Consider the following 25,000-nt stretch of genomic DNA (forward strand, 5'->3'; position numbering starts at 1 on the left):
AGCCACCTCTGACCAACAGAAATCAACGTGTTGGAGAAAACTTAATTAAATAATGAGACAGAATCAACGGGCTACATCCGACTGGAATGAAACACGCTGCAAAGGAGAGATGATAATGATCCCGACTGCAGCCTGCCATGAGACAGGGAGATGCCTTTGGGTTGGAGGCCACCCCATGCATTCGCCCCGATGGGGTACCGAGCATCTGTGCATCTCTATTCTTTAGGAACTGAGTGCAGGTGACAGGGTCCAGGGGGACTGGGCTTTGAGCGCCGCCGGCCTCCAGTGATTACAGCAGCTGATCCGGACATTCAGCACCTGACCAAATCAGGACTGTAGTCCATAGGATTGTTATCATCTCTTTGCCATGTCTCTTTGCCAATATATGGGACTGCTCGACATGAAAAAAATGAACGCCCTTGACCTGGCTAGAAGTGTGTTAAAACAACAATCTGGGATCTCTGGCAAGCGTGACCCAGAGAATTAGCCGACCAATTTTCTGCCAGGAGTAAAGGCCCCACCCCCAAGAAACATGTTAACTCTTTGGTCTAAAAACATAAAATTGCAAATTGTCTAATGCTCCTCCAAATTCCCTCTCTCCTGATCGCATTGAGACTTGTAGCTATGTCAAGGGCTGCTTTGTGTTTCATCCCCAAAGATGCGGAATAGAAATGCAACTGCAAGGGTAATTAATACACATATTAATGACTGCATTTACCTGACACAGTGCTTATGGATCTCCAAACTACTGTTTCCCAGGGTACTCACATTTAAATTGTGTGGACTGTACAGTGAATTTCCTCCCAAGCCATCATTGTATCCTCCCGTCTGATTGATAACATGACGGAGGGTATCCACCTTTAAGTAAGAGGAAACAAAATTCATCATTCCAAATCTATTAAAACATCATCACTTACAATAGGCAACATTTTGAGTTATGTGAGCCAAAAGGGTTTAGCATCTTCTATGAAAGACAAATGTATCAATCAAGAATGACTGGCAGAATTTCAACAAATCCTTGCATGTTAAAACCCATACATCTTTGTTTCTCGCACCAGCCAAACAATAGCTTCCCCACAGCAATGCATCCTGTAGGTCCATCTCACGTGTCTGCAGCAAACTGGCGTGTATATCTGTACATACATATGTGTCTGCATGCATGCGAGGAGATGTACAAACATATATACTGCATATAAAACATGGAGTTAACCCTGTCTGGATGGATCGGAAGGGTGACTGAGAATGAAATGTACTCTAACTGCTCCGCTAGATGTGTTCTGACATTAAAAATAAAAAAGCCTTTGTCCCATAAATGAAACAAGGGTGCATGGTCTTGGGGTTTGTTTGGTTATTTGGGGGGGGAGGGGGATTTTTTTAAATAAAAAAGGAAAATTCCCTGATTTTACAGTGTCTATGAAAGTCAGATGCACCCAGTCCCACTCCATGAGCTCAAGCCAGAGCCGAATGCATTCACAAAGCTTAAAATCTCAATTAGAAAACAATCACTCTTTCCTTGAGGTTTGTTAAGTTCAATGCTAGGATAGTAATAGGTCACATTTAGAAAATGCTGCCTCCATTCTGCAGTGAGGCCCAGAACATTGAATAGAGCCAGAGTAAGGTGGAATTTTTAGCCCAAACCCTACCCTGCTAGAAAGGCCCTAGTTTGGGGCGTTTCTCCTACCTGTGATTGCACATTGGCTCCGACTTGGGACCCCTGGTAAGAATCCCCATTCAGACTCTGCATGTTCATGAACATGTCCCCAGAATTTGGGAGGTTAAAAGAACCAGAAGAACCTGGAAAGGAAAGAGTTAAGTAGCTGAATAACAGAGAGCTACAAATATATATCCCCCAAGACCTCAAGGCAGGGGAAGGAGAAGGAGAAAAGGAAACAAGAAGGAAAGCAGGGCATCACAGAGGAAAGTTCACAATCTAAGAGGGAGGCTAGTGACCAACACCCAGAACCTGACCGCGTGCCCCATGTGCAAGGGGGGCCCGGCTGGCAGCCCCGGGAACCGCTTGGATGGAGAGCCCTAGCGCGCTCACCCGGCCACAGCCTCTCTCCCGGGGCTCGGGAACTCCTTTCTCCAGGCTCTTCCTCCCGATTCTCTCCTGTCACCTTAGCTATCGCGGCAGGGCAGGGCCTGCAGGCTGCATCGCACCGCCTCATTCCTGCGATGGAAGGGCACCGTGGGGAGCAGTGCAATGCCTATGAAGCGGAGCACCTTCCCCAGTGCCATTGCTACGTACGCTGAGAAAAGCCTCGCGCTGAATGTGTGCCTAACCTCTCCTTGGAAGGGCGATGGCTGGTCATGGCCAACTGGTCGATTTGTTACCATCAACATAGGAACCCTTTTTTCACTTGCTTATTTTCTGTCCCTGTAGGATTTTCCCCATGGATCTTCCTACATTTTTAGACACGCACTAAAACTCGCTGCAAGCAGTGTCGGCGACACCTCTGCTTGCTCCCCACACTCTGCTTGGCCTCCCCTCCCCTCCCTTGGACTTAGCCCTTAGAATCTGCCTACGGAGGGAACACGCTAGTAAGGATTTGTTTTTTAACATTGAAAATGAAGGTGCGATAAGCCGCTCTCCAATGAATTACCTCCTCTGATATGCTCTTACAGACACTAGCAATTCATTTTCCAGCAGTGCAGCATTTCACATGCCAACGAGCGTAGAGCAGGATGTGAACATGCCTCTCTTCCCACCACGCATCACTCAGCACTGAGTTCAGCAGCTCGAGACACACACACCCAGGTGCGGCCTGGCCTTTTTTTTTCACTGAACGAGAAACCCCTGTCAAAATCTCAGCTGGAACACGAAGCTGCCAAAAGCCCGACCTGGGCAGTGACCCCTTTCCCCTGGTGGGACACGAATGTGTTTTCAGAAGCACAGGCTTAACATGCTGAAGTCAGCAGGAGCGGGCAGGTCACTGCTCGGCACTTGGAAAATTCCCACCCCAGAGGCTTAAACGATGCAGGACCTCCTGGTCGCATGGTATCCTGGGGACACTGCAGCATTCCCAACCAAACTGAGTTCTCTACCGCCCCAGAGCCGTTGCCTTCCTGTTTTGCTTTCTGGGATGCTCTAGTTGGCTGGGCAGGGGGATAGAAAAAGCTCCTGGTACGTACCAGAGTTTGGTGTGGTCGGGGAGTTTGTCTGGTTATTCTGGACGGCGGCTGCCACGGCATGTGCTGCGGTCACAGCCGTCTTTGCAGCATAGAGATTGGCTTCTTCCTGAAACTTCCCTATGTTCTTCTTGTACCTGATTCTCTTATTGCCAAACCAGTTGGATACCTGTGGATGGGGAGGAGAGGAAGTAAGAAAAGTCAGTCCTCCGGTGGCATTCGGCATCTCGTCGTATCGCTCTGAGATGTCACGCTTGGGTCCATCAGACACACAGTCCCCCGCCTTCAATCTGATGACTGCTAGGTACTTAGATTAATTAAGCAATAATCAAGGATCAGCTGAGTATTATTATGGATATGAGCATGACATGGTTCTGTCGGTCTCTTGGCAGAACTGATACACAAGGGGTTACTCTTTTATGACACCACGCATTTTGGAGTTTGCTGCTCTGGTTAGAGTAGTTTTGCCTACTGTTAATAATGAGGCATTTGTCAACCAAATCAAATGCTAGAATTCAAAAGGCTTCTAGAGGTGGATGAAGGTGATGTTTGGTTAAGAGAGAATGAGTTGGAAGTGAATGCAATTGTTCTTTATTTTTGGGCTGGAACAACCTTGGCAGCCCCAGAGTTGGAATCATGTTTGGTCTGCTGAAAATGGAAAGAATAATATAAATCAATAATGGATGAAAAGTTGCTTTGTCATCTCCCTTTGAAGATACTGTGCTGATGCCAGGTGGCTCCTGAGGCTCTATTAACCTGTGCAAAGTTCATGGCTGGAGCAGCTTACACAAAGCTGCAGCAAAAACATTATAGAATGTTTCTAATCCCAGCCATCAAAGTCACTAATTAATAATCTCAGTTAATAACTGATGTTGTACACAGGACCATCACAAAAGCTCCTTGGCCTACAAACACAAGCCTGCGTTCAGGCCAACACACTCTACACAACTATTGTAGAAGGAAACGAGGCCCTAGCACTGCAACTAAGAAGAAGTGCAAAGTCCTAGACTTAGGAGGGAGCAATCCCATGCACCAGCGCAGGCTGGAGGTGACTGGTTGGGCAGCAGCTCTGCAGAAAATGACCTGGGGGGACAGGGGAGAAGAAGCTGAACAGGAGCCAGCAGTGTGCCCTCGGTGCCAAGAAGGCGACCGGTATCCTGGGCTGCATTGGTAGAAGCGTTGGCAGCACATGGAGGGCAGTGATTCTTCCCCTCTATTCAGCACTGTTGAGGCCACATCTGGAGTCCTGTGTCCAGCTGTGGGCCCCCACTGCAGAAAGGATGTGGACACGTTGGAGAGTCCAGCAGAGGGCAGTGAAAATGGTTGTGCGGCTGAGGGACAGGACTGCTGAGGGGAGGCTGAGGGAAATGGGCTGATTTAGCCTGGAGAAGAGCAGACCGAGGGGGATTGAACAGCAGCCTTCAACTCCCTGCAGGAGGGCTGCAAAGAGGATGGAGCTGGACTGTTCTCAGTGGGGGCAGGTGACAGGACAAGAAGCAAAGGGCTCAAGTCGCAGCAAGGGAAGTTAAGGTTGGATATTAAGAAAAACTCTCTCACCAGGAGGGTAGTAAAGCACTGGAACAGGTTACTCAGAGAGGAGGTGTTTAAGGCCCGGGTAGACAGAGTCCTGGCTGGGACGATGTAGTTGGGGCTGGTCCCGCTTGAAGCAGGGGGTTGGACTAGATGCGGCCTGCTGGGTCCCTTCCACCCTCATTGTCTGTGATTCCATGATTCTAGGTCCAAATGATCAAAGCTTATGGGAGCATGTGGCACCAAAGCTGACATGGGGGCTGATGAAAATGCCACGCAGTTTCATGCCAAACTAGGGCTTAGTTCTGTGAAGATTACACAACGCCACTGTCACAGGCACACATTCAACACTCAGACAGGTCCTCCTGTGGGATGATTTTAAAGTATCTTTAAAAAGGCATGTCCCTCATTATTAATGTACCACTGTGCTAATATCCAGCTGCACCAGGGCAGTGCACATCTGTCCACTCCAGAGCCCAATATCATGTCCACTGGTATATAAACATTACAGTGCAAACCCATCATTTGTTCAGGTCTAGAGTTAAACAACCTGCCAGAAGCACAGGTCCTTTGGTTCCTACACTTGGCTGGTGGCATCACTGGATGCTTGCCTTCCCCTGCCAGCCTTTGCAAGAGCCCAAAGGGCTTGGGCAGTCATGTCTGCTTATTCTTTCCCTTTGCTTCCTAAGGCCTGTGGTACCAAAGCATCCAGCATGAGCTGAACTCAGTGGGAGTCCCTTCTCTGACCTGAGAACAGGCTCCCGGACTTCTAGCCTCTGATGATATGACGCTGTCATAACCATCAGTTTATGCTGATGTTTTCTATTTGCTTGAAACGTGGAACAGCCTTCACTTTGAGCAAAAGAAAATCCTTCCACAGAGAGGCAGGGGCTGCATAGCTCTCTTCCTCTTATGAAAAGAAACCAAATTCACCAGTCACTGGTTCTGCCCAGACTGCCATACCTACAGGCAAGGGCCTGCTGCTCTGAAAGGCTATTCCATTTTAAATGGCGGCACGTGCGAGGGACAGAATGCAGCTGTTTCACAGAGGCTGCACACGCACCCTCGTTACAGGGAGGAGGGACGTTCCTGCTGGAAGGTAGGTAATTTTGGCATTTGTTTTAACACAATTATGGAAAAGTCTCTAGCTTTAATGGCAAGCCGGAAGGTGCACCTCGTACATCCTGTTCCCTGGACAATACTCCATTGGCTTCTATATATTGCACTTAATATTACCTTGTCAGTCAGGGAAGCAATAATACATTAATGAAACCCAGCAAATAATTATTGTGGACAATCGGATTACGGCTTTATTAACAGTTTCATAATTGAGGAATCTCTGCACATCAACTGTATTGTCCATGGATGAATATGAACCTTTGTTTATGCACACCTCTGGACCAATCAAACAACAGCCATCACTAATAAAGGTTTATTTAATTCTCACAGTAAAATTTTAATATCACCAGCAGCCTGGGGAAGCCTCAGCGAGTGGATTTGCTTGACATCAGATCGTTTCCATTCTGCTAGTCCCAATACTTCTTAATCTTTAATATCAAGGCAATTAAAATTAATGGCCACTCATCCAAAGCCACTGTGGGCAGTGTTTCCTTGACATCAATTGTTTGATGGGATTACCTAGAGGTTAAACTAACAAGCAAGGTTTAATTGGAAGCAATGAAAGGAGCAGTGATCATACGTTATGTTTAACCTGCGTACCACATCTAAATGAATATCTAAAAATGTTAAACTATTTCTCAAATTAAAATACACGCTCCGCACACAGCTAGATCCCCGGGTGGGAGCCGTCCCAGCCATCCTGCGAACACCGTGTTCCTGGCACTAGCATCAGAAGGAATCTATATGTCAACAGCCTAGTCTTCAAACTTCTTTTTAAGCCCGTTAAATATATTTGCTGGGAAGCTGCTGCTGACCACGAGGCTTGTGGCCTGGAGATGCTAACAACCACACGTCGCAGTTGCATGTGGACAAAGAGAAGCAGAAAGGGAGCTGGAGCTTGAGGCCAGGAAATGTGCTGAGCAGTGCAGTGCTCGCTACCGCGGCTCTGGGCTCAGTCGCACGTGCAGAGAGCAGGACACATTTCCACACTTCCTCCGGCTGCCACACTCTCATGTTCTTCTAAGCCTGGATAGTGGAGGAGGCTGCAGGGGAGCCAGAGGCAGGACAGAGGAGGGTTGCCCATCCAGGGGCTTTTCCAAGTCAGCGCTCCCTTGGGAGTCAGCCTTTCACTCCAGAGAGCAGGCAGCAACTGTCTGGAGCTGCAGCAAAATTTGGCATGGGGTCTACCAAGGCTCCCTGTCTCCCTGTGCCACGGCCCCAGCAGAGGAGAGCCTAGGGGTGAGGCACTCCTTTCAGAGCAGTGAGGGTTGGGTTAATGCCCGCTGAGGTGAAGGGAGATCTCTCACAGCTACAGTTCCAGGCTGCCTGCAGACTCAGGCAGATGCCGCTGCGTCATCTGGCTCAGTTCATATTCCTCAGCATTTCCTTGCAGCCACAAAGGCTAGTACTTACTTCATACTCCCTACGAAATGAAAGCTGAGACCACGATGCAATCACTTGACTCCAGAAGCTGGGGCCTACTCGCTGGTAATGAATGGGCTCTAGCCCGGCCTTCCCTGCAGCCTGCTGCGCCCTGCCTCAGCCTCTCTGGGGGAAAGGAGTGCATTTGCTCCAGAAAACACTCGGAGATGGTGTGCAACACCTGAGAGTGACTCCTGGCCTCGGGCAGCAGGTGCAGGACACACAGGGGAGTGTGAGCACCAGGCCATGATATCACAACTCAGCTCCAAACCACTTTAAACCTGGCTCGCAGCTGCCCTCCCTTTGCCAGGGTGGGGACGCAGGGCTTTTCCATCCACTGAAGACCACAATGAATTCACCAGTCCCTGTCCCAGGCTGCTCTTCACCAAGGAGCAGCAGGTCCTGCCCTCTCCGGCATGCCTTGGAAGGTCAGGGACTCAGCACGGGCTGGCAGACTCAGTACCCCTGGGACTCTGGGTGCCATAGCAGGTGGTGTCACTGTCCCATTGGGTGACCTTAGGCAGGTCAGCGTCCCCACGGGTCGGACGAGGCACCGTCCCCTGCATAAAGTACTTGGATCTGCTGGGGAAGAGCCGGGGGCAGCGTGGATGGGCCCAAGGGCTGAGACGCTGAGCTCCCACCCAGGGCATGAGCTGCTGCCCTCACCTGGGCCTCCCCCCGCCTCTCTGTCCTGAAGATGTGAATTCTGTACCTGGCCCAAGTGTGACGTGGGCCCAGCACTGGCCTCCTGAAGCCAGGACCTGCACCCTGTAACCAGGACAAGTGGAGAAGCAGCTGCTGGGGACCAAGCACCCCCTGGCTCTCCGGCCCTCCCCACTTCCACAACCACTGGCTGGAAGTTGTCTCCAGCAGAAGCCGCCTAGAAGCACATTTTTCATGAAAACAAACTATCTCTTCACATAAAAAAAACAATGAACATCTTTCTCCTCCTGATCACTGAAGGCCAATTAATTAATTGGGCTTAATTGTATATTACATTTCAAACAATCCTGTTGCACTTATTTATCATGTTAATTACAACGTTAAATAAAAAGACAATAAATTATTACTTAAATTGTCAAGATGCATAACTGCGGGATTTGGGTTGGGGCCGACCTGCTCCGCTTCCCCGCTCGGGAAAATCCCCGGGACAGGGCAGTGCTCTGCGGAGAGGCAGCTCACACCGACACGTCCATCCTGAAATGAGCAAACCGAACATTTATGGACCACAAACCACAGGGAATATTCCAGTGTGTCTCTGCGTGTTTGTTTGCAGCACGTGCTTTATGGTCTGCACCTAATTAAATGTAACGGAATATGAAATTTTGCAATGACACGCAGAGTATTTATGGCACGTGCTGCCTGGTTAGTCATTTGCCTCTTTTTATCTCTGCAAACTTTTTGTTTCTATCTGCCTCTGTTCCACTCTTTGCATCCTGTTGGAAGTGAGGGATCAGTGCCTATAAATCCAGGGCTCGTAATGTGTTGGCAAAAATAAATAAAAACAGAATCAATGTGAATGCAGAGGAGCTGAAAGGCAGCTCCTGCATGCTGTTTAGAAAGAATTTTAAATATACCCTCTTGTCAAGCACATTTTTCTTTTGTTTGAAAGCAATGAAAAATTTTATTGCTATAATCCACTGACATGCATTCAGCAATGACTATGCCCTTTCTCTAGTCTGCATGATAGACTGATAGTTGCTCATGACACCCTGAAAAAGGCTCATCTGCAAAAGTATAAAACATCAGCTTTGCAGCCATAGGAAGTAGAGAACAGATGAGACAGTTTATCTCCCCCAAACACGTGCAGATTGGATAGTTCTAAATTACAGCCGGCAATGTTCTCTGTTAAGGACATTTTTTTCCAAAATTACCTTCCCTGCACTCTTAAAAATGAAATTGTGTTAGGTGTTCATCTTAATAAATAGTTTGTCTTCATGTGTTTCTCGAAAAACTTGCTCTCCATATTATTTTACAGACTGATTTCAAAACCAAATCCATTTATGTCCCACCTGCAGCTATCTGTGCTGGAAGTTGGTCCCACTTCCTTTGTAGCTCAGTAAAGCACCGTGGCAGCAGGCTTGACGGGGAGCCGCACGATTTGGGGTCCCAAAGGCCTTGCTGAAAGTTGGAAGTCTTCCCCCTTACACCTTGTCCCAGCCTCCGCCAGCCCCTGGCCTGGCGAGGAAGACTGACATGGGATCAGGAGCTGCAATGAATCCCCGCTCCGCTCTGAGCAGCAGAACTGATGGAAACCCTCCCACGGTTTGAGCCAAAACTCTTGGGGGGGTTGGAAAGTTGTCAGTTCCCATGTTCTTAATTACCGTTTGTCCCTGCTGCCCTCCCTCCCTCCCCGGGCCCAGCTGGCGCAGAAATGAGACGTGCGGGAAGGCCAGGAGCGGTGCTGGCCGGATGGTGCCCCATTGAGGCCAGACACAGAAGGTGCTCAGGAATAGTCCAGAACGCTCTGCGCAGGCCCCTGCGGCCGTTTGCCGGGATGGCACTGCTCCTTCCATGGGCGAGCTGCCCCTGCCAGGTTGCTAAACAGACTGCCTGGTGTAGCCTTGGCTTCTGGGCTGCATCCTCCTGGCTTTGGCTGCCCTCCACCAGAGCTGTGTCCCACACTACTTCACGACTCCTGCTCCTAGCAGGCAGTAAGCAGTCCTGTGGGACGGCTGCAGAGCTGTCTCTGCTCAGCGCAAGCAGACGCTGCCTCGCAGGCTCTCAGCCCAGCGTATCCTGGCTGCACCTGGTGCAAGGAAGTGCCCTCTGCACAGAGCAAGGCTGTCCCCTCGCAGAAATGCACCTACATCAAGGCTCATTTGAAGCAGGTAAGGCCAGGCCTGGCCCTACATCTGCATGTTCATTAACCCTATGGAAGCCACCTGGGCTTTTGCTACTGAACCAAGCACTGCCAGTGCCTTCAGGGACAGTCTATTCCATGCCGCTCACCGTCGGAAATGGCTGCTCCCCAGGGTTGAATTCTCCCTGTCTTGCGTTATTCTCTGCAGACTGATCTTACCTTTCTTCACTGAACTGGCTTTTCTACACCCTCGCCCTGCAGAAACTCCCTGAACCTAGTCACCTTACCTCTCATCCCCTGCAATACAACAGAGCGCAGGCAGCTTATCCCGACCATGCCCCTAGCACGGGCTCTCCTGCCCGGCTGGCAGCCTCCAGCATGAATCCCACTTAGAAGGCCCCTGCCACATTACAGCCCCGGAGGCTGAGCTGCAACAGGGCCCACCCAAAGGCTTTGGTCTCTTGCATTTGTTATTCATACCTTCATGAAGGAAAGGTCCCAGTGCACCCAGCCCAGTGCCTCACGAATGCACCTCCAGCTAGAAAGGCTGCCACAGAGGCATTGGGCCATCAGCAGATACACCAGTTACTGTCACGTGAAAGCGGGTAGGGACTCACGGCTGTGGGCACACTCCTACCCTGCAGGTGGTGAAAGGCAGCCCACCGTCGCTTACTGTGCCGGCTGCTCTCAAAGTACCATTAGTAGTGCCATCATTATTATTATTATGATGCTGTGCAAGATTTTTCAGCCCCTGCTCCAGCTGTCTAGAGAACAGCTCTCACCCTGTGCACTAATCTAGCCAGCTCTCACAGATAACCAGGGTTGCAATCTTGTCCCTACTAAAGTCAATGGCAAAGCTACCATGGACCTCGAGGGGCTTGTGTCTTAGTGCACTTGGGCTGTGAGGTCTGAAAATTTCACCTCTTGGTCTGCTCAAATGGAGCAGGGAGCACAGAGGATGCCACAGGGCTCTTCGTACAGCCACGCAGGCATCTGTGCAGACTGCTGTGGAACCGCGCTTGTCCCCTTGGCACTGTGAAACCTTTCTGAACGCAGGGCTGGAAAGGCAAGGGCTAGTTCCACTCATTGGTGTGACCAAGAGAGAAGAGAGCATGGAGACCAGTGGTTCTTAGCTTTTGTGGATTTAAGGCCCCTCTTCCTGAACTCGAGGCAACCCCTCCTGGGACGCAAAGGTTCATAGATTGTGGAGCTGGAAGGCACCTCGGAAGATCATGGGGTCCAGCCCCCTGCACCAAGCAGGAAAGACAACTGGGGCCAGGTGACCCCAGCAAGGTGACTTGAGCCCCCTCCAGAACTTCTGGGAACTGAATAGCACCCAAGTTCAAACATGAATGCATATGTTACAGTGCTCGTCTCCTTCTACAGGGGCTGGGCAGGAGGGGTGGGGGACCATCCAGGCAGGGACAAGCTCGAGTCTGGCTTACCAGCTTAGCTTATCTCCTCACACCTCATGGCACCCTTCAAAGGATGTGGCAACATCCATCCTGGTTGAGAACCACTGGCCAAGACACTCACTGCTTCCCTGCCCAATAGGCTTTGCAGGGTAAGAAGCACCACTGGCTGCCCAGATACCTGGACTGGACGCATCTCAGGAAACTACTGGCTTGACGGAACAGTGGGACTTTGCAGTGGATTTCCAGGACCTTACTGATGAGGTGGTTTTGAAGGATCTTGTGTTTCTTTCGGCGCATCCAAAGTTAACAAAGAGTCACCACAAGCAAGGCCGTCGGGTGGGGTTCTTTTCTGACGGCTTTCCCATTTGAAGTCTAAAGTACCTGACTTCTGCCATTTCACTAGACCTATATACCCAACCTCAGATCAGACCTTAATTATAAAGGGATGGGCTATGTTGCTACAAATGCCAATACCGGGGCCTACCATCATCCATAGTTAACATGTTAATCTCAGGCATCGTTCCTTTAAATATGTAATTACTTGAAAGACTGATAAGGCAACCTGATTGGGAGAGCAGATGTTGGCACCCCGCACCAGCACAGCTTTCCTGTCGGACTTGCTTTCCCACCCCCCCATGTTACAGCTGCACCCATGATACATGTGGCTCCCATGCCACAAGCATGTTCTGAGCTCTGCCAAATTCACAAGCCACAGAAAACGCCAGATGTGACTTCCCTTCTAGAGACCCTGTGCAGGGAAGAGCACACTCAAGCTCAGTGCAGAATCCGTTCAAGGGGCTGGAACGTCACTGCTGGACCACTGTCTGGGGCCGTCAGGTTATAGCTTGTGCCCAAAAGAGGCTGACCTGGGCGAAGGCACCTGTCTGCGGAGCCTGAGCTGCATCTACTCTTGCATGGCTCTGCTTTACTAATGCTTCTGGCCAGCCAAGTGCCGGCTCTAAGGGACCCGTTTTGTTTAACAGGGCTTGCAACCGTGGAACAATAGCTATCCCCGGGCTGTTGTATGCCAACCAGGTTAGAAGCTTGTAGGCTTCAACCAATCAAAGAAAAGCTGATCCATAAAAATAGATTATTTGTTTGTCAATAAACTGGCTTTTTACTAAATTAATGTTCGGTTTTGATTAATTTATAGCAGGCTAAATGGATCACCTACGGAAGAGTCCTATTGACAGGTGCAGAGTGCATTTGCTACATAGCTGAAGAAATGGTCACGCACATTTGTTTTTATGTATTATTTATCATTTTAACTGCACCCCGTGGCACGCCAACCCCTTCAGGCCCGGCTGAGAGGCCTGCTCCCTTCGCCACCGAGCTCACAGTCCGTTTCCCAGCCCCTGGTCAACGCGCACGTCCATTAACAGATGAAGTCCCTGAGGAGATGCCTACAGCGTCTGGGATAGGGGCTGCTGGAGCTGCACATTAGAGTCAGCCAACGCTGGTAGGGGCAAGACCATTTTCACACTCTTGCTTCTTGTTCCATCAAAATAATGATGCCCCTTTGCTCTGCCTATGCAAATACATTTGCTTTCAAAACAGAAGGGCCGCTCCATGGAAGGGCGATCAGAACGTGGAGGGGAACCCACGCCTGCGGGGGACGCGTCTCTGACACTGCCCAGCCCAGCCGGCCGTGCAGGACACTGGCACCTTTCCTCCTCCTTGGCCCACGGAGGGCAGGGAGGGCACTTGCACACCTCTTACCTGTGATACTGTGATGCTGCATTTCTTTGCCAGCTCTTCTTTGGCTTCTTCACTGGGGTAGGGGTTACTGAGGTGGGAGTAAAAATACTCATTCAAGATTTCTGTGGCTTGTTTGCTGAAGTTACGTCGTTTCCGTCTGAAACAAAGAAAGAAACCCGCTGCTGTCACAGACCTGAGCTGAGACCCATCCATGACTCATGGGTGAGCCACCCCCTCTGCTTTGGGATGCAGCAGCACGACCCTCCTCACCCAGCTGGGAACAGCTCCTCCCTGGGACCTCTACACACACACCAGCTTCTGCCATTCCCCTGCCTCTGTTTGCAGTGCCCGCGTCCTCCGGAGCAGGGTGCTGAGAAGCAGAGCATGGTGTCCCCACACACACTGCTCGAGCCCCTGCTCCCACCAAGAAGGAGCGAGGGCAGCAGGGAGCGACCATGGTAGATTTGACAGGCCTTTTCCACCCTAAGTAGCACCCACCATGCTCTCCCCAGGTGCTGAGGGGCTGCAGCCTAGAGAAGCCCCTGGGGCCCTGTATACCTCCACAAGCCTCCCATCCACCCTGATGCTGTTTCTCCTGAAGAACACATTTTAGAAAGCGCCGGTGGAACAAGAGCTTCCCATTTGGGTCCCCCTCAGGGCTGGTTGAAATCTAGAGGTGTGAGCCTTGGGCCACTGTGCAGCCAAGCATTTCTCCCCACACCGTATCCCCAAAGGACGGCTGCACTGCTGCCAGCGCTGTGCCCTGCAGCAAGCGGGCACTCCCCGGGGCTGCATTTAACTCATTATCCAGCTTCCGCTCACTTTGCCTTGTTTACCTTCCTCTTTTCCAAGGAGCCACGCTGTACACGCTGCCTTTGACGGCGCTGCAGACATCTCCCCGCCACCTCCTGGTTTCCAATTACCCTATGTGGCCACTGCCCATGACATGCTGGTAAAGATCCCACCTGTAAGCCTGGCAATGAGGGGTGGGTGCAGGGGGCATCCCCTGGAAGCGGCTCTGTGCTTTGGGCTGCGGGAGTTGCTGCGGGGCACTGGCACCTTTACCGATGCAGCTCCCAGGCAAAGCCAGCCGGCAGGGGCTCAGCGGCCAGCCTAGACTCGGCCCCATGCCAACAGTGAGACAGCCACTGGCAGTGTTTGCAGGGCACTTTTCTAAAGACACCCACCCAGCGCCAGCTGGTCCCACTACTGTATCGGCCACGGTGCCTGCAATGAAAGCCCCTTCAGAGGGGCAGTGTGAGCCATCCCTCCCTGGGCCAGCACATACATGACCGTGCTGCCCGGGGGGGCCCGTCCCTCTTTGCCAGCTCAATAAAAAGCTGCGGCAGCCAAATGCATCACTCCCATACCTGGCATCAAGGAACCGCGATCTTAAAATCATGACTGCTTCACAAGTGCTTTGCTTGAGCTGCATCTGGATGGAGCTGAACTTTCGATGAATGATGCCCACCATCCTCTCGATCTCCTTCGGAGAGATGGGGCGTGTCCGACTCTGTTCTCGGAGCAGGTTCATCACGTGCGTGGTGAATTCATTACAGGCCTGTGAAGGAAAGAGGGGGTTAGCAACGGTTTTGTGCTGTCACACCATGACACGGCTGCAGCCCCCAGAAGCTTCCCGGTGCAAGGCAGACACACTTTCCGCTGCCTGGGGGGCCTGTCAGGGCAAAGAACCGCAGAGAGCCTGAAGTTGGTTGGCAACGCTCATGGGCCAGAATGGAGAGCCATGAAGGAAGGGGTAACACTGTCAGGAGCCCATGACTGGCCAGACTTCCTACCATGGCCTTCTCCCTGCCCAGCTACACACGCTCTGCCCAGGCTACCTTGCATCGGTTGCTCCCCCTCCCCATGCTCTCTGGCCCATCTGACAGAGGCCTGCAGCACACATTCCAGGCTCTTACCCTTCTGACCCCTGGAACAATGTCACAGGTCCCTGCCTCTGACCTGCACCTCTGGGATAACCATTTGATTCCCTACGCCTATGGCATGCAGATGGCATCGGGAGCTGTGACTGCGTTCCTTCTCTATGACCAGAGATCAGGCTGCTAGTCTAAAGTGCTGCGGCAGAAAGTTGTGCTCAGTCTCCTGCTAGCAGAGTGGCCGTGGCACGCCAGGCATGGCTGAGCTTGAGGTGGGTTAAGACGTGCCGCCATCTGATCGCTGCACCTCTGGAAATGCATCACATCACTCGTGCACCATCTGCAGCTGTGGCAGAGGATGGCATGCAACCTCCTGAAGCAATTCCCCGCCCAAGAGGGAATTTGGGAGGGTCCCTATGCCATGCATCCCTGGATACCTTGGGCCCTGGCCTGCCCATATAGCCGGGAGCCCTTATAAGTGAAGGAGCTGGGAGCTCCTCCACCCATTAAGCAGGGGCAGGACACTGTGATCTAAACCATGCATGCTGCATCACCCACAGATTTTGTCAGATCTGCGTCTCCCTGCGAGCAACATGCCTGCCCGCAGCAGAGGCTGGGAGCTGTCACCCGTTCTGCCGATATCCGTCTCTCTGATCACTCTCTAACACCCATTTGAGGTGAACTGAGTTGTTTGAGGGATGCACTTGAGGGAACTGAGTCTCAGCTACTGAACACATTTTTTCCCAACATTGTCCTCACCCGGCCTTAGCCAAACAAAAGACACAGCCCTGTGCTGGTTGGGCACCGCACATTTTAGACACGTAAAAGAAAGGCTGCTCTCCTGTTCCCATGAAAGTCCATCCCACAAGTGGCTAGGAGTCTCCAGCAGGCCAGTGTGCTGGTTGTCCAAGCCAGGCAGAGGTTAGAAAGCAAAGGTGACCAAAGCTGTCCCTAGGCTTGCCATGCATCTGATGCTCAGCAGCTGCTAAACCCAGCAGAGGGGACAGTGCCACGTCTTGTCCAGATTGGCCTGGTGAAGCATCACTGCAGTGCTAGCTTTGATTTCTTCTAAAGCTAGCGTTAGGGACACCCCCTCCTCATTTGTTCTGCACTGATTTTCAGTGGCCCGCCTGAATTTCATTAGCCCCACGCAAGGGAAAGAGTTAAAAGTGAAAAGTTTATGCATCTGAAAACTCATAATTTCCTACAACATTTGCTGAATGTCTCACAACTTATTAAGTGAAGCCATCTATGAATGCAAATGCTGATTAGCAATTTGGCAATAGCCCAACATTCGCAGAATTCACATAGCTTTTCTTTAAACCAGTAGTTCATACATGATTAATTAGAACATCTCATTTATGTAGTGTGCACTTTAGCTCATTACTCTAAGTAAAATTCGTTAAGTATTTACATTTAGATAATTAAAATCTGGGTACACCCTTAAGAAAGATGCATACACTTCAGGCAAAGTGATTTTTTTCTTTACACTGCTGAAAGTAAATTACAGGCTAATTTACATCCTTGCTGCACCACTGTGGAGGCAGCGCTCGGACGAGCTCAGCTCCTCTCCCCGGAAAGGTGCAGACTTGCCCTTGGCACAGAGTGCAGCACTGCCCACACCCTCCTGGCCGTGATGCTCCTCATGTGGTCGTTCCCGAGTTGGTGCACAGCTCCCTGCTCCTCCCTCCAGCACCGCTGGTGCAATGAGATGGGGCTGGTTCAGTGGGGACTGGTGTCTCCATCACCCACCCCCATTTCTGGGGCTCTTTGCCTGCTGTCTGGGTTTACACTTCTGCAAATGGGGTCTTGGTTTTTCCTCTGCCCTGTTTCAGGCAAAAAAAGTGCCCCGAGAGGGCTCCCAGTCACCTGTTGGCCAACTAGCCCACGCCTAGAGCCTGCCCTCCCAGGAAGAAGGGACCTGAACCGGGGGCAGGAGGTGTCCCAGGGAACCTTGTGGGGAGAGAAGCAAGTTGGACTAGGAAGGGGCCCCTCTCCGCAGAAGAGAGCCAGGCCAAGAGCCACCTCTGCCCGGGGCAGAAGGCAGGAAGGCTGCACCAGCACAGGGCTCGCAGGCTGTCTGGTGCAAATCTGCCTGGACTGGAGGAGGTAACATGCAAATATTTCCCCACAGAAATGGCATCAAAGTGCTGTCTGAAGAAGGATGCTGGTGCCAAGCGAGCTCAGTAAATTAAAACAAGGGGTCTGAGCGCACACGCACCACCCAGTTCAACACAGGAAGGGCACTGGCACTGCCAAGCAGTGAGAAGCCTTCCCAGGCCCCCCCTGCATCCCGGGACAGGATCGTTTGAAGGCTGAGAGATGAAGGGCCTGACTCTCCTCCCCCTTCTCCAGAAGCGCAGGGAGACTGGAAGGGCCAGCCGCCAACTTGTGTTTCCCCTGCGTCACTTCCAGCATTGAAACTCCTGGCCCCTTTCTCATGCCTGTTTTGCAGGCCTCTGCTTGGTGCCCCAGACTTTATTAATAATGTCAGGTGATAAGTGATGGCCTTGTTAACCTGCTCTGAAGCCCTGCAGAAGCGGAGGGTGCCTCAGCGTGCTCTAATGCTTAATCAGATGTGCACACGGAGAAGAGGAAGACTGGCTTGCTTTGGCAGCCTGAGAGCCGTTCCCCAAACAGCCTTCTGCCACGGCACATCCAGCCGGCCCCAGGCTGAGCTGCACCCGGCTGGCTTCCAGCACGGTCCGTGGCACTTGCCCAGTGCCCAGGCTTCGCCCGATGTGGTGCTAAGTCGAAAGACAGCTGTGAGCTCAGAGAGCAGACTCCCAGCTGCTCAGGGAGGCGTGGGACCCTTACAATACTTTTGCCTACAGCAAAAATGTATTTCAATGTAATTATAGAAGATAGCTTTCAATATGTCACCTCTATTATAGGAGCTGTAAATTATGGAGAGCGCTGCCTGTGTACGGCCATCTCTCCTGGCATGCGGCGAGGGGAGAGCTGCTGATGGCGTGACATACTTTTTCCTCTTCCTTAAGTGCATTCCCCTCCCTGGCAACAAATGTCAGAATCAAGCTCTGTCTGGAAAGCATCTGCACAGAAGACGCTTGTGGTCTGTGCTTCTGGAGGTAGAGAAGAGCAGGGACGGGCGGAGGCAAGGAGAGACAGAAGCAGGCATCTGACCCCATTTTGAAGCCTCAGTGGGCTCACCTTCCCGTGCTCAGGGCTGGGGGCCGGCTCCTGCCCCGGGGGCATCGGGCCAGGGGTTCTGCTGCCTCTGTCCCCCGAGGACAGTAACAACTGTCCAGAAACTGGCGGCCAGCGAAGACAGAGGTGCACAAACCCTGCTGCCTCTCTGCGGTGGAGACGGGCGCTGTTCTTGAGACAAACTGGTAGCAGACAGCTGGCTGCAAGGCTGGAGGAATTATCATATTTCTGTACGGCAGGCAGCGCTGGGTGTCAGGAGCAACATGGGGGAAAGCCTGCGTGTTTCACGTCCACTCAGCCTCTCGCCCTCCCCTAGCAGCATGTGAGCCTCCTCCTCGGTTTCCTGAGGGGTGGAAGGATGGCTGTGACATTTCGGCTGAAACCTTTGTAAATGGAGCTACCGGCTAAAAATGCGAGTACCCCCCCCAACAAGTCATTAAGCTTATTATAGTCAAAGGACACTTGCCAGGAACTAGCTATTAACACAAATCTGAACTTATTTCAGCCCCAAATCCATCGCCAGCTTCTGTCCCCGTGACTTTATACAGGCCTGTCGTTTACTACAAGGTCTGCTCTTGGCTAATGCAATGGCCATCGCCACGTCAACACACAAAAGAGAGGTGTTCACTACTGCTCTGTGTGGTAGTGCAGCGAGGACCCGGGGGCCTGCAGAAGAAATGGCCCCAGGCACAGCTGCTGCCAGCCATTCACTGCCTCTGCCTCTCCCCGCTTGGGTGATGGCCACAGACAAGCCTGCGTGGCTGGTGTCGAAGCAGACCTAGCCTGGCTCCACCACAGCGCTGTTCTGGACTCACCCTGGCCCACTTCCAGCAGGACTCAGCCTGGCCAGGGACAGCCTCACTCCTGTCCCCACCTCTCTCAGGATGCCGCGTGCCTCCTAACACCCTCCTGCACAGCTGAGCACAGAGCCTAGGTGCTTCACCACTGGGCTGGCTGTGTCCCCCCCGAAAGCCCACAAGAGCCGGAATCTGCAAGGGAGAGACGCCGGGTGGGCAAAGTGCCCCGCAGATGGAGGCGAGAGAAGTGCATGGGGCTCTTAACAGCCTGTGGATGAGAGGCTCTGGGGTAGTAGTGGGTCCTTCAGCTGGATTGTCTGGCTGGGGGTTGGGAGAGCCCCCATCAGGGAAACACTGTCCCAGCAAGAGACACCAGCCCAGTGCCCGTGCCGTCCAGGGCGAGGAAACCAGACCATGCAAGAGTCACGTGTGCTGCTCTGGACCAAGAGCAGGTGAAAAGCGGGGACTCTCCTGCTGGCTCGTTCTGCAGGCCCCAGCAGCCCAGTCTGCCCAGGACGCGGTGCTCCATCACAGAGGTCCTGGCGGTGTCTCTAACCCTGCACACTGCGCCGTCTCCACTAACCTCCTTCCTGTACGTGCAGCCCAGAGAGCTCCCATCTCCCTTACGTTGCTTGCTTGCTGCAATGGCATTTGTAAGATGACGTTAAAGCAGCCCCAGGTCAGATGGAGGGTTAATACTGAGGGTTGACTGAGGAGCCTGGCTGGGCGACTGCACTGGGCCCAACTCCCACCACAGCAGCGTGGCCGAGCAGATGGGAAGCCGCAGCAGAGCAGCTCAGGATGGCGTCTGGGCAGAGCTGCGATTCTTCTCTGCCTTGGTGGTTCCTAGCAGGATTTTTATGGCTGCCTGAACATCTCTGCTGCGGTTTCATTTGGTTCAGACTGACACTTCACTGTACTGTAATGGGCTCAGGATGGGCCCAGCACTTCCCAGCACAGGAAACCACCGGCTGATGAGGTTCGTTGAGCTGATGAGGTCCAGGGCTTACAAGCTTTATTAGGACACCTCTGGGATGGAAAGATGAAGACATTACTCGAGGCTTGCCAGGGCCATGGATCTCACACCCTTCTCTTCTCCCTCTGCTTCTCCTCCTGTGATGCAAAACCACACATGCCACAGCAGGACAGGAGAGAACTGCTGCAGCTCCACGGGGCGCTTGCAGAGCATGATCCCTACCACGGTGCCAGGAGCAATTGCCCCACTCCCAAAAACATCAGGAAGCAGCAATCTGAGCCCCTGGTGCCCAGTACAGCCACGAAGACAGCAAGACCCTGGTCCCCTCAGGTGACTGCAGAGGACTGGATCATATAATGGCACTGAGAGTCAACCTCACCCAGGAAAGGTTCTGCCATCAAACTAATCTGTGTATTTCTTCCTCCTCTTAAGTACCCACAGATTGTTTTGAATTGACAAGCTCTCTCTCACCCCAAGTAACCCTGCAGTACTGCATGTCATCTCCCCAGCTAGGGTTGCCAGAGGAAAAGCTGGCGCTGGCCAGACCCAACTTGAGATGCCTGGTGACGTTTAGAGGTGCAGGAAACAATGACCATGAGGCCAACCCTCTGATTCTTGCACAAGCACAGGGGGATCGTCAAGGCCCACAACAGGCCAGGAACTTTGCTTTGCCTCTGCTTTGAGCCCTGGCCTTGCCCCTCAAACCAGCACACCCCGGGCATGGGAGGCAGCTCCCTGGGTATGTGGTGGCACTGTTCTGCAGGCTCCTCCCTTGAGCAGTCCGCTCCCGGGGCAGTCGCGAGGATGGGGGCATATAGCAGCTCAGGGGGTATTTTTATGCACACACAAGCTCAGGTACAAATGACAGTCAGGGACAACAGAAACCCCCCAGGCATGCAAGCCAGGCCTCTTGTTTCCAGAGCATCAATGGTCTCATTTGACTGCACAGCTCTTTCAAGAGAGACGGGTGTCGGGGGAGGAAGGGAAAAGAAGAGAGAGAGAGATGAGGAGGGGAAAGAGAAAGAGAGAGAGAGAAAGAGAGAGAGGTTGTTCCAAGCCCTGTTCAGAAACAAGAGCTGGCTAGCAGAGGTGCAGAGAAGAGCGGCCACAGGTACACGTAGGACTGTGAGAGCGATGTCTGACCTGTTCATATTTCTCCAACTCTGTGTGATAGATTTGTCTGATCTGGGTCAATTTGGCTCTGTAATCTGAGTGTTCAATAGAGTTATCTGAAGACCCTCCAGAGGCGGCTGCTGCTGCAGCTGCTGCTGCCGATCCCCCACCTTTCTCCGGACCTGACACCCCTTCCGCCAGCAGCATGTTGTCCAGTCTCATCAGCTGGGGATCGGGAGGGTCTTCCTCCTGGGCTCCTCGGATGCTCAAACCTTGTGGGGGGAGAGAGGGAGAAAACACGGTGAGTCTTTCCCATCCCCTGTCTGACTCCTGCCCCAGCCAGCCCTGTTCACTGGAGGGTCTGTACCACTCCTTTTTGCCCTTGAAAAAACACTTTTTGCAGTGAGAGATGACAAGGTGCCCAGGCCTGAGGTCTGATAATGGCTCATGTCACATCCCTGTGATGACCCAAGATGCCCAAGCCTCCCAAGATGCCCCTACGGAATTTCAGAGCGACAGAAACAATCCTCAGACATGACTCCACCATCAGCAAAATCTAGCAGAGAATGAGTCTGTTTGAAGAACTTGTAAAATACCCCACAGAAAATTTTTATTGCAAGTATTATAAAAATGCATGTATACATGTACAAACATCTACAGTTGCTTTTTTTGTTATACATAACACATCGCCATCTAAGCAAGACTGACATTTTTTGCCTTTTGCAAAACCACGTTGGAGAGGCAAGCATCTTATTTATTTGGAAGCCATTGATTTGTTTCCCATTTTCTTCCTAACACATCTGAGTCCTGTGGTGCTCTTGCTGAGATTCTCTCTCCAGTTCCAGCTAGAGAAGTCCTCGGGCTGATGTAGGATTTCTAGAGAAGGGACATCATCTCCTAAACCATCTAGGAATCCTCCTAAAGGAGGTCTCCTGGGTGCTAGTTCAATTCAAGCAACTTCTCTCCAAAGGCACCCCCATTCTCTGGAGCTGCCCCAGTACCTAGTGGGAAGGTTCACACATACAAATGGGAAGCAGGTGGGACAGAGGCGAGAGCAAGCCAGGGGCAGTAACTGTGTGGGGAAAGCTAAGGCTGGTGGTATTCGAGCAGGGCATCCAGTGCCACGCTTACACGCAGAACACGGCACCGCACCGCAGCTTACATGCAGCTTCAGAAATTGAACATAAACAGCAGAGAATTACACATTCTTTTACCACCCAGTAATTTAATTGCCATCAGGATGCTGGGATGCTAAATATGTGTTTAAAATTGCCAGCACTGTTACAGTGCATGGTCGGGAAAAACATTTTAAATCTAATTTCTGTTTTAAATCGAGAACTTTCAAAGTGATGCCCAGTCAGCAATCTCATCTGAGCGCTATAGATCAAGGCTGACAATTTGTAGGTTTAATCAGGTCATGCAGGCATTCTGCCAAGATGTGATCAACAACGCCGAAAACAAAGTTTAAAAATAATTACGGCGGTATAAAAATCGCTAGAGCCATGGCTTCTTGAATCAGCATTTCCATTAAAGATGTAACACCGCCCAAATCCATCCCAGCCTAATTAACCTCTTTAAAGCTGTTTAAAAGCAAGTATTCACGCACTCATTAGACAGATCCTGGTGGGTCGGCAGTTGGCACCTTGCATGCTCGCACTCCAGTCCTGCCGGCTCTGCCCACCCCTGGCTTTTGCTGCACACAGCAGTGCGCTGCATGGAGTCCAGGGTGCACGACACAACAGGAACATCAGCTGAGCACCAGCAATGCTGGTTTCTGCCCTCACCTGAATGCAGCCCAGGTCTTCTCAGAATCAGGGCTAATTCCTTCCTGCCCTGAGCTCCACGGCCCGCACCACGTGACCCTGCCCTGACTGACCTCCCTGGCACAGGAAGGCGCTGCTTTCATTTTGCTCTAAAATACACATTTTAGATCTGTCACCTTCATTTACAAATGTGATTCCATATCATTTCACTGGGATAATAAAAACGTCTTGTCATTGTGTTAAATTAGTTCTGTCGCCTGTTTGGAGGTTCGCAGATGGGCACGGTTTGCACGCAGAACGCGCTGCCACCAGGCGCGCACCACGGTTAGCGCCAGGCAGAGGAAGAGCAGTTTATTTTAGCACTTGCCTCTTCACAGCAGGGCGGTCAAAGAGGCCAGTGGTTTTTTCGGGTCTCTCCAGTGATACGAGCTCAGCTTGCTCAGCGCATTGCCCAGCGTCAGCCTCACGGAGTGGCAGCTTTGTCCTGTGCATCAGGTTCCCTGGCCCTCCCCGTCTCTGCTTCGCTTTGACTCATCACCCCTGCTTCTACTCACTTCCTTGGCTCTTTGATTTCTGCAGGGGATAATCCCTGCTGGCTCCTTCCCAGCCTGGCTGCTCCTGATTTTCAGACTGCTTTGAGAGACTCAACTCCTCCATTTCTTATTTCCATTTGCTTCCTCCTAACACCCGTCCAGATCGCTAAGTCTTCTTTCTGTTTCTCCCTTCGCTTTCTGTGGCAGCCTGTCCTCCCTTGTGTTTCCCCAGCTATTTACAAGTTCATGGGCTACCATGCTTCTTATTCTCCTTCATGGGTGAATGTGGGTTTCTCTCCTCTTCCTGGACACTCACAGACGTCCCAAATTCTTCCCCTGGGATTAAATGGGCACAGCTCCCCTGACCCCTGGTATTTTGACAGCTGGGCATGGGCATAAGATGAAATGCTTCTGTAGAGAAGCATGGTGCATTGCTGGATAGAGGCTAGCCCTCAGGGGAGCCACAGGGCCCTGCGTGCAGCACACACAAACCCACATTGCTGCTGGGGGCTCCGGCACACACTCCATGCCTTGCAGCGCAGACTCTGGGTGTGGAGCACTGTTCATCCCACTGAACTCCTACAAGAGGTAACCATGGGCATGAGGATGAACGTGCTGCACTGGACCCTCCCTAGTTACTACATGAATGACATGCTTCAAATCAGCACATCGTAAGTAGGGGGTGGTTTTCCTTTGGAGCAGTGAAGTCCTTTGTATGCTGTGAAACTGGGAGGTTGCTGAGCCAGCCAACGGGCTCCTCTCACACACACGTGTCGTTTTCCAAATGATCTGCGGAGAAAAATTCAGGGCACTTCCCGGATTCCTTAGCAATGAGCGAACACTTCCCTCCATCCACTGGCACATGTCTGTTCCTGACTCACATCTGCCTTTATAAATGACTCTCCCTTTGAGCACGGTGATAATATATGTATTTTTTGACATATAAGCTCACACTCTGTGGCTATTGTTTCCCTTTTTATTCCTCAGTATATCAACCCATGAGTTTATTACTGTTTAGCTCACTGACCTTTCAATGCATCGTGGAATGAAGGTAGAGAGCAGGCTGGAAAGAACACAACAATACATCACTTCCAGCACAACTACAGATGTACTAATGGCCCAGGAAGTGCGAGGGTCCCAGCTAGGCAGCAGTCACCTACCAGCCTGCTGACCGACGGCAAACCCTCTCCCACTAATAGGGCCATGCCAAGTCGTGCCCTTTTTTTGGCCAGCCCCTTCTATGCTCCATAATATCCTCTTATGCACATTTGGATCCATCGAATGTCTAAGATCTAGTCTCCTTGGTGACAACAGAGTGCTATAAGGTTAACAAAAAGCATGTGTGCTCCTGATTTTAATCTGCTTATAACCATAACATGCATTTCAGTATCTCCACGATTTAGACAAATCACATAAACAGACACTAAAACATTGTTTAACAATGAACTTGGCTTTGTTAGAAGACCACAGTTTTAGCATATCTTTCAGCAAATCCTAATTAGCTGTCTTTCACCATGCTGTGCACCTGCCCCCACAGATAATAGACGAGAGCATCTGCATAGACTACTGCATTCAGAGGCCAATAAATAAATTGCAGGTCAAAATTATTACAAAGCTTTCTTCAAATAAACCCATCTCCTTCACAATACAAAGCTGC

General features: G+C 51.5%; 1 protein-coding gene across 4 annotated transcripts in view; it reads right to left on the reverse strand.

Moving 5' to 3' along the window:
- PBX3 (PBX homeobox 3) overlaps positions 1 to 25,000 on the reverse strand; it is a 127,091-nt gene that overhangs the window by 2,914 nt on the left and 99,177 nt on the right. For 3 of the 4 annotated variants that reach the window (XM_090021269.1, XM_090021268.1, XM_090021271.1), the window contains 6 exons: positions 21,078 to 21,319; positions 14,487 to 14,677; positions 13,138 to 13,273; positions 3,133 to 3,298; positions 1,682 to 1,794; positions 769 to 858 (listed from right to left, as the gene is read on the reverse strand). In XM_090021269.1, coding sequence (XP_089877395.1) covers positions 769 to 858; positions 1,682 to 1,794; positions 3,133 to 3,298; positions 13,138 to 13,273; positions 14,487 to 14,677; positions 21,078 to 21,319 — 938 coding nt within the window. The remainder of the gene's footprint in view (positions 1 to 768; positions 859 to 1,681; positions 1,795 to 3,132; positions 3,299 to 13,137; positions 13,274 to 14,486; positions 14,678 to 21,077; positions 21,320 to 25,000) is intronic. The other variant, XM_090021270.1, reaches the window with a different exon arrangement.

The sequence above is a fragment of the Crocodylus siamensis genome, chromosome 11, assembly GCF_052110815.1.
Source record: "Crocodylus siamensis isolate JL-2025a chromosome 11, ASM5211081v1, whole genome shotgun sequence".
Classification (NCBI taxonomy): domain Eukaryota; kingdom Metazoa; phylum Chordata; order Crocodylia; family Crocodylidae; genus Crocodylus; species Crocodylus siamensis.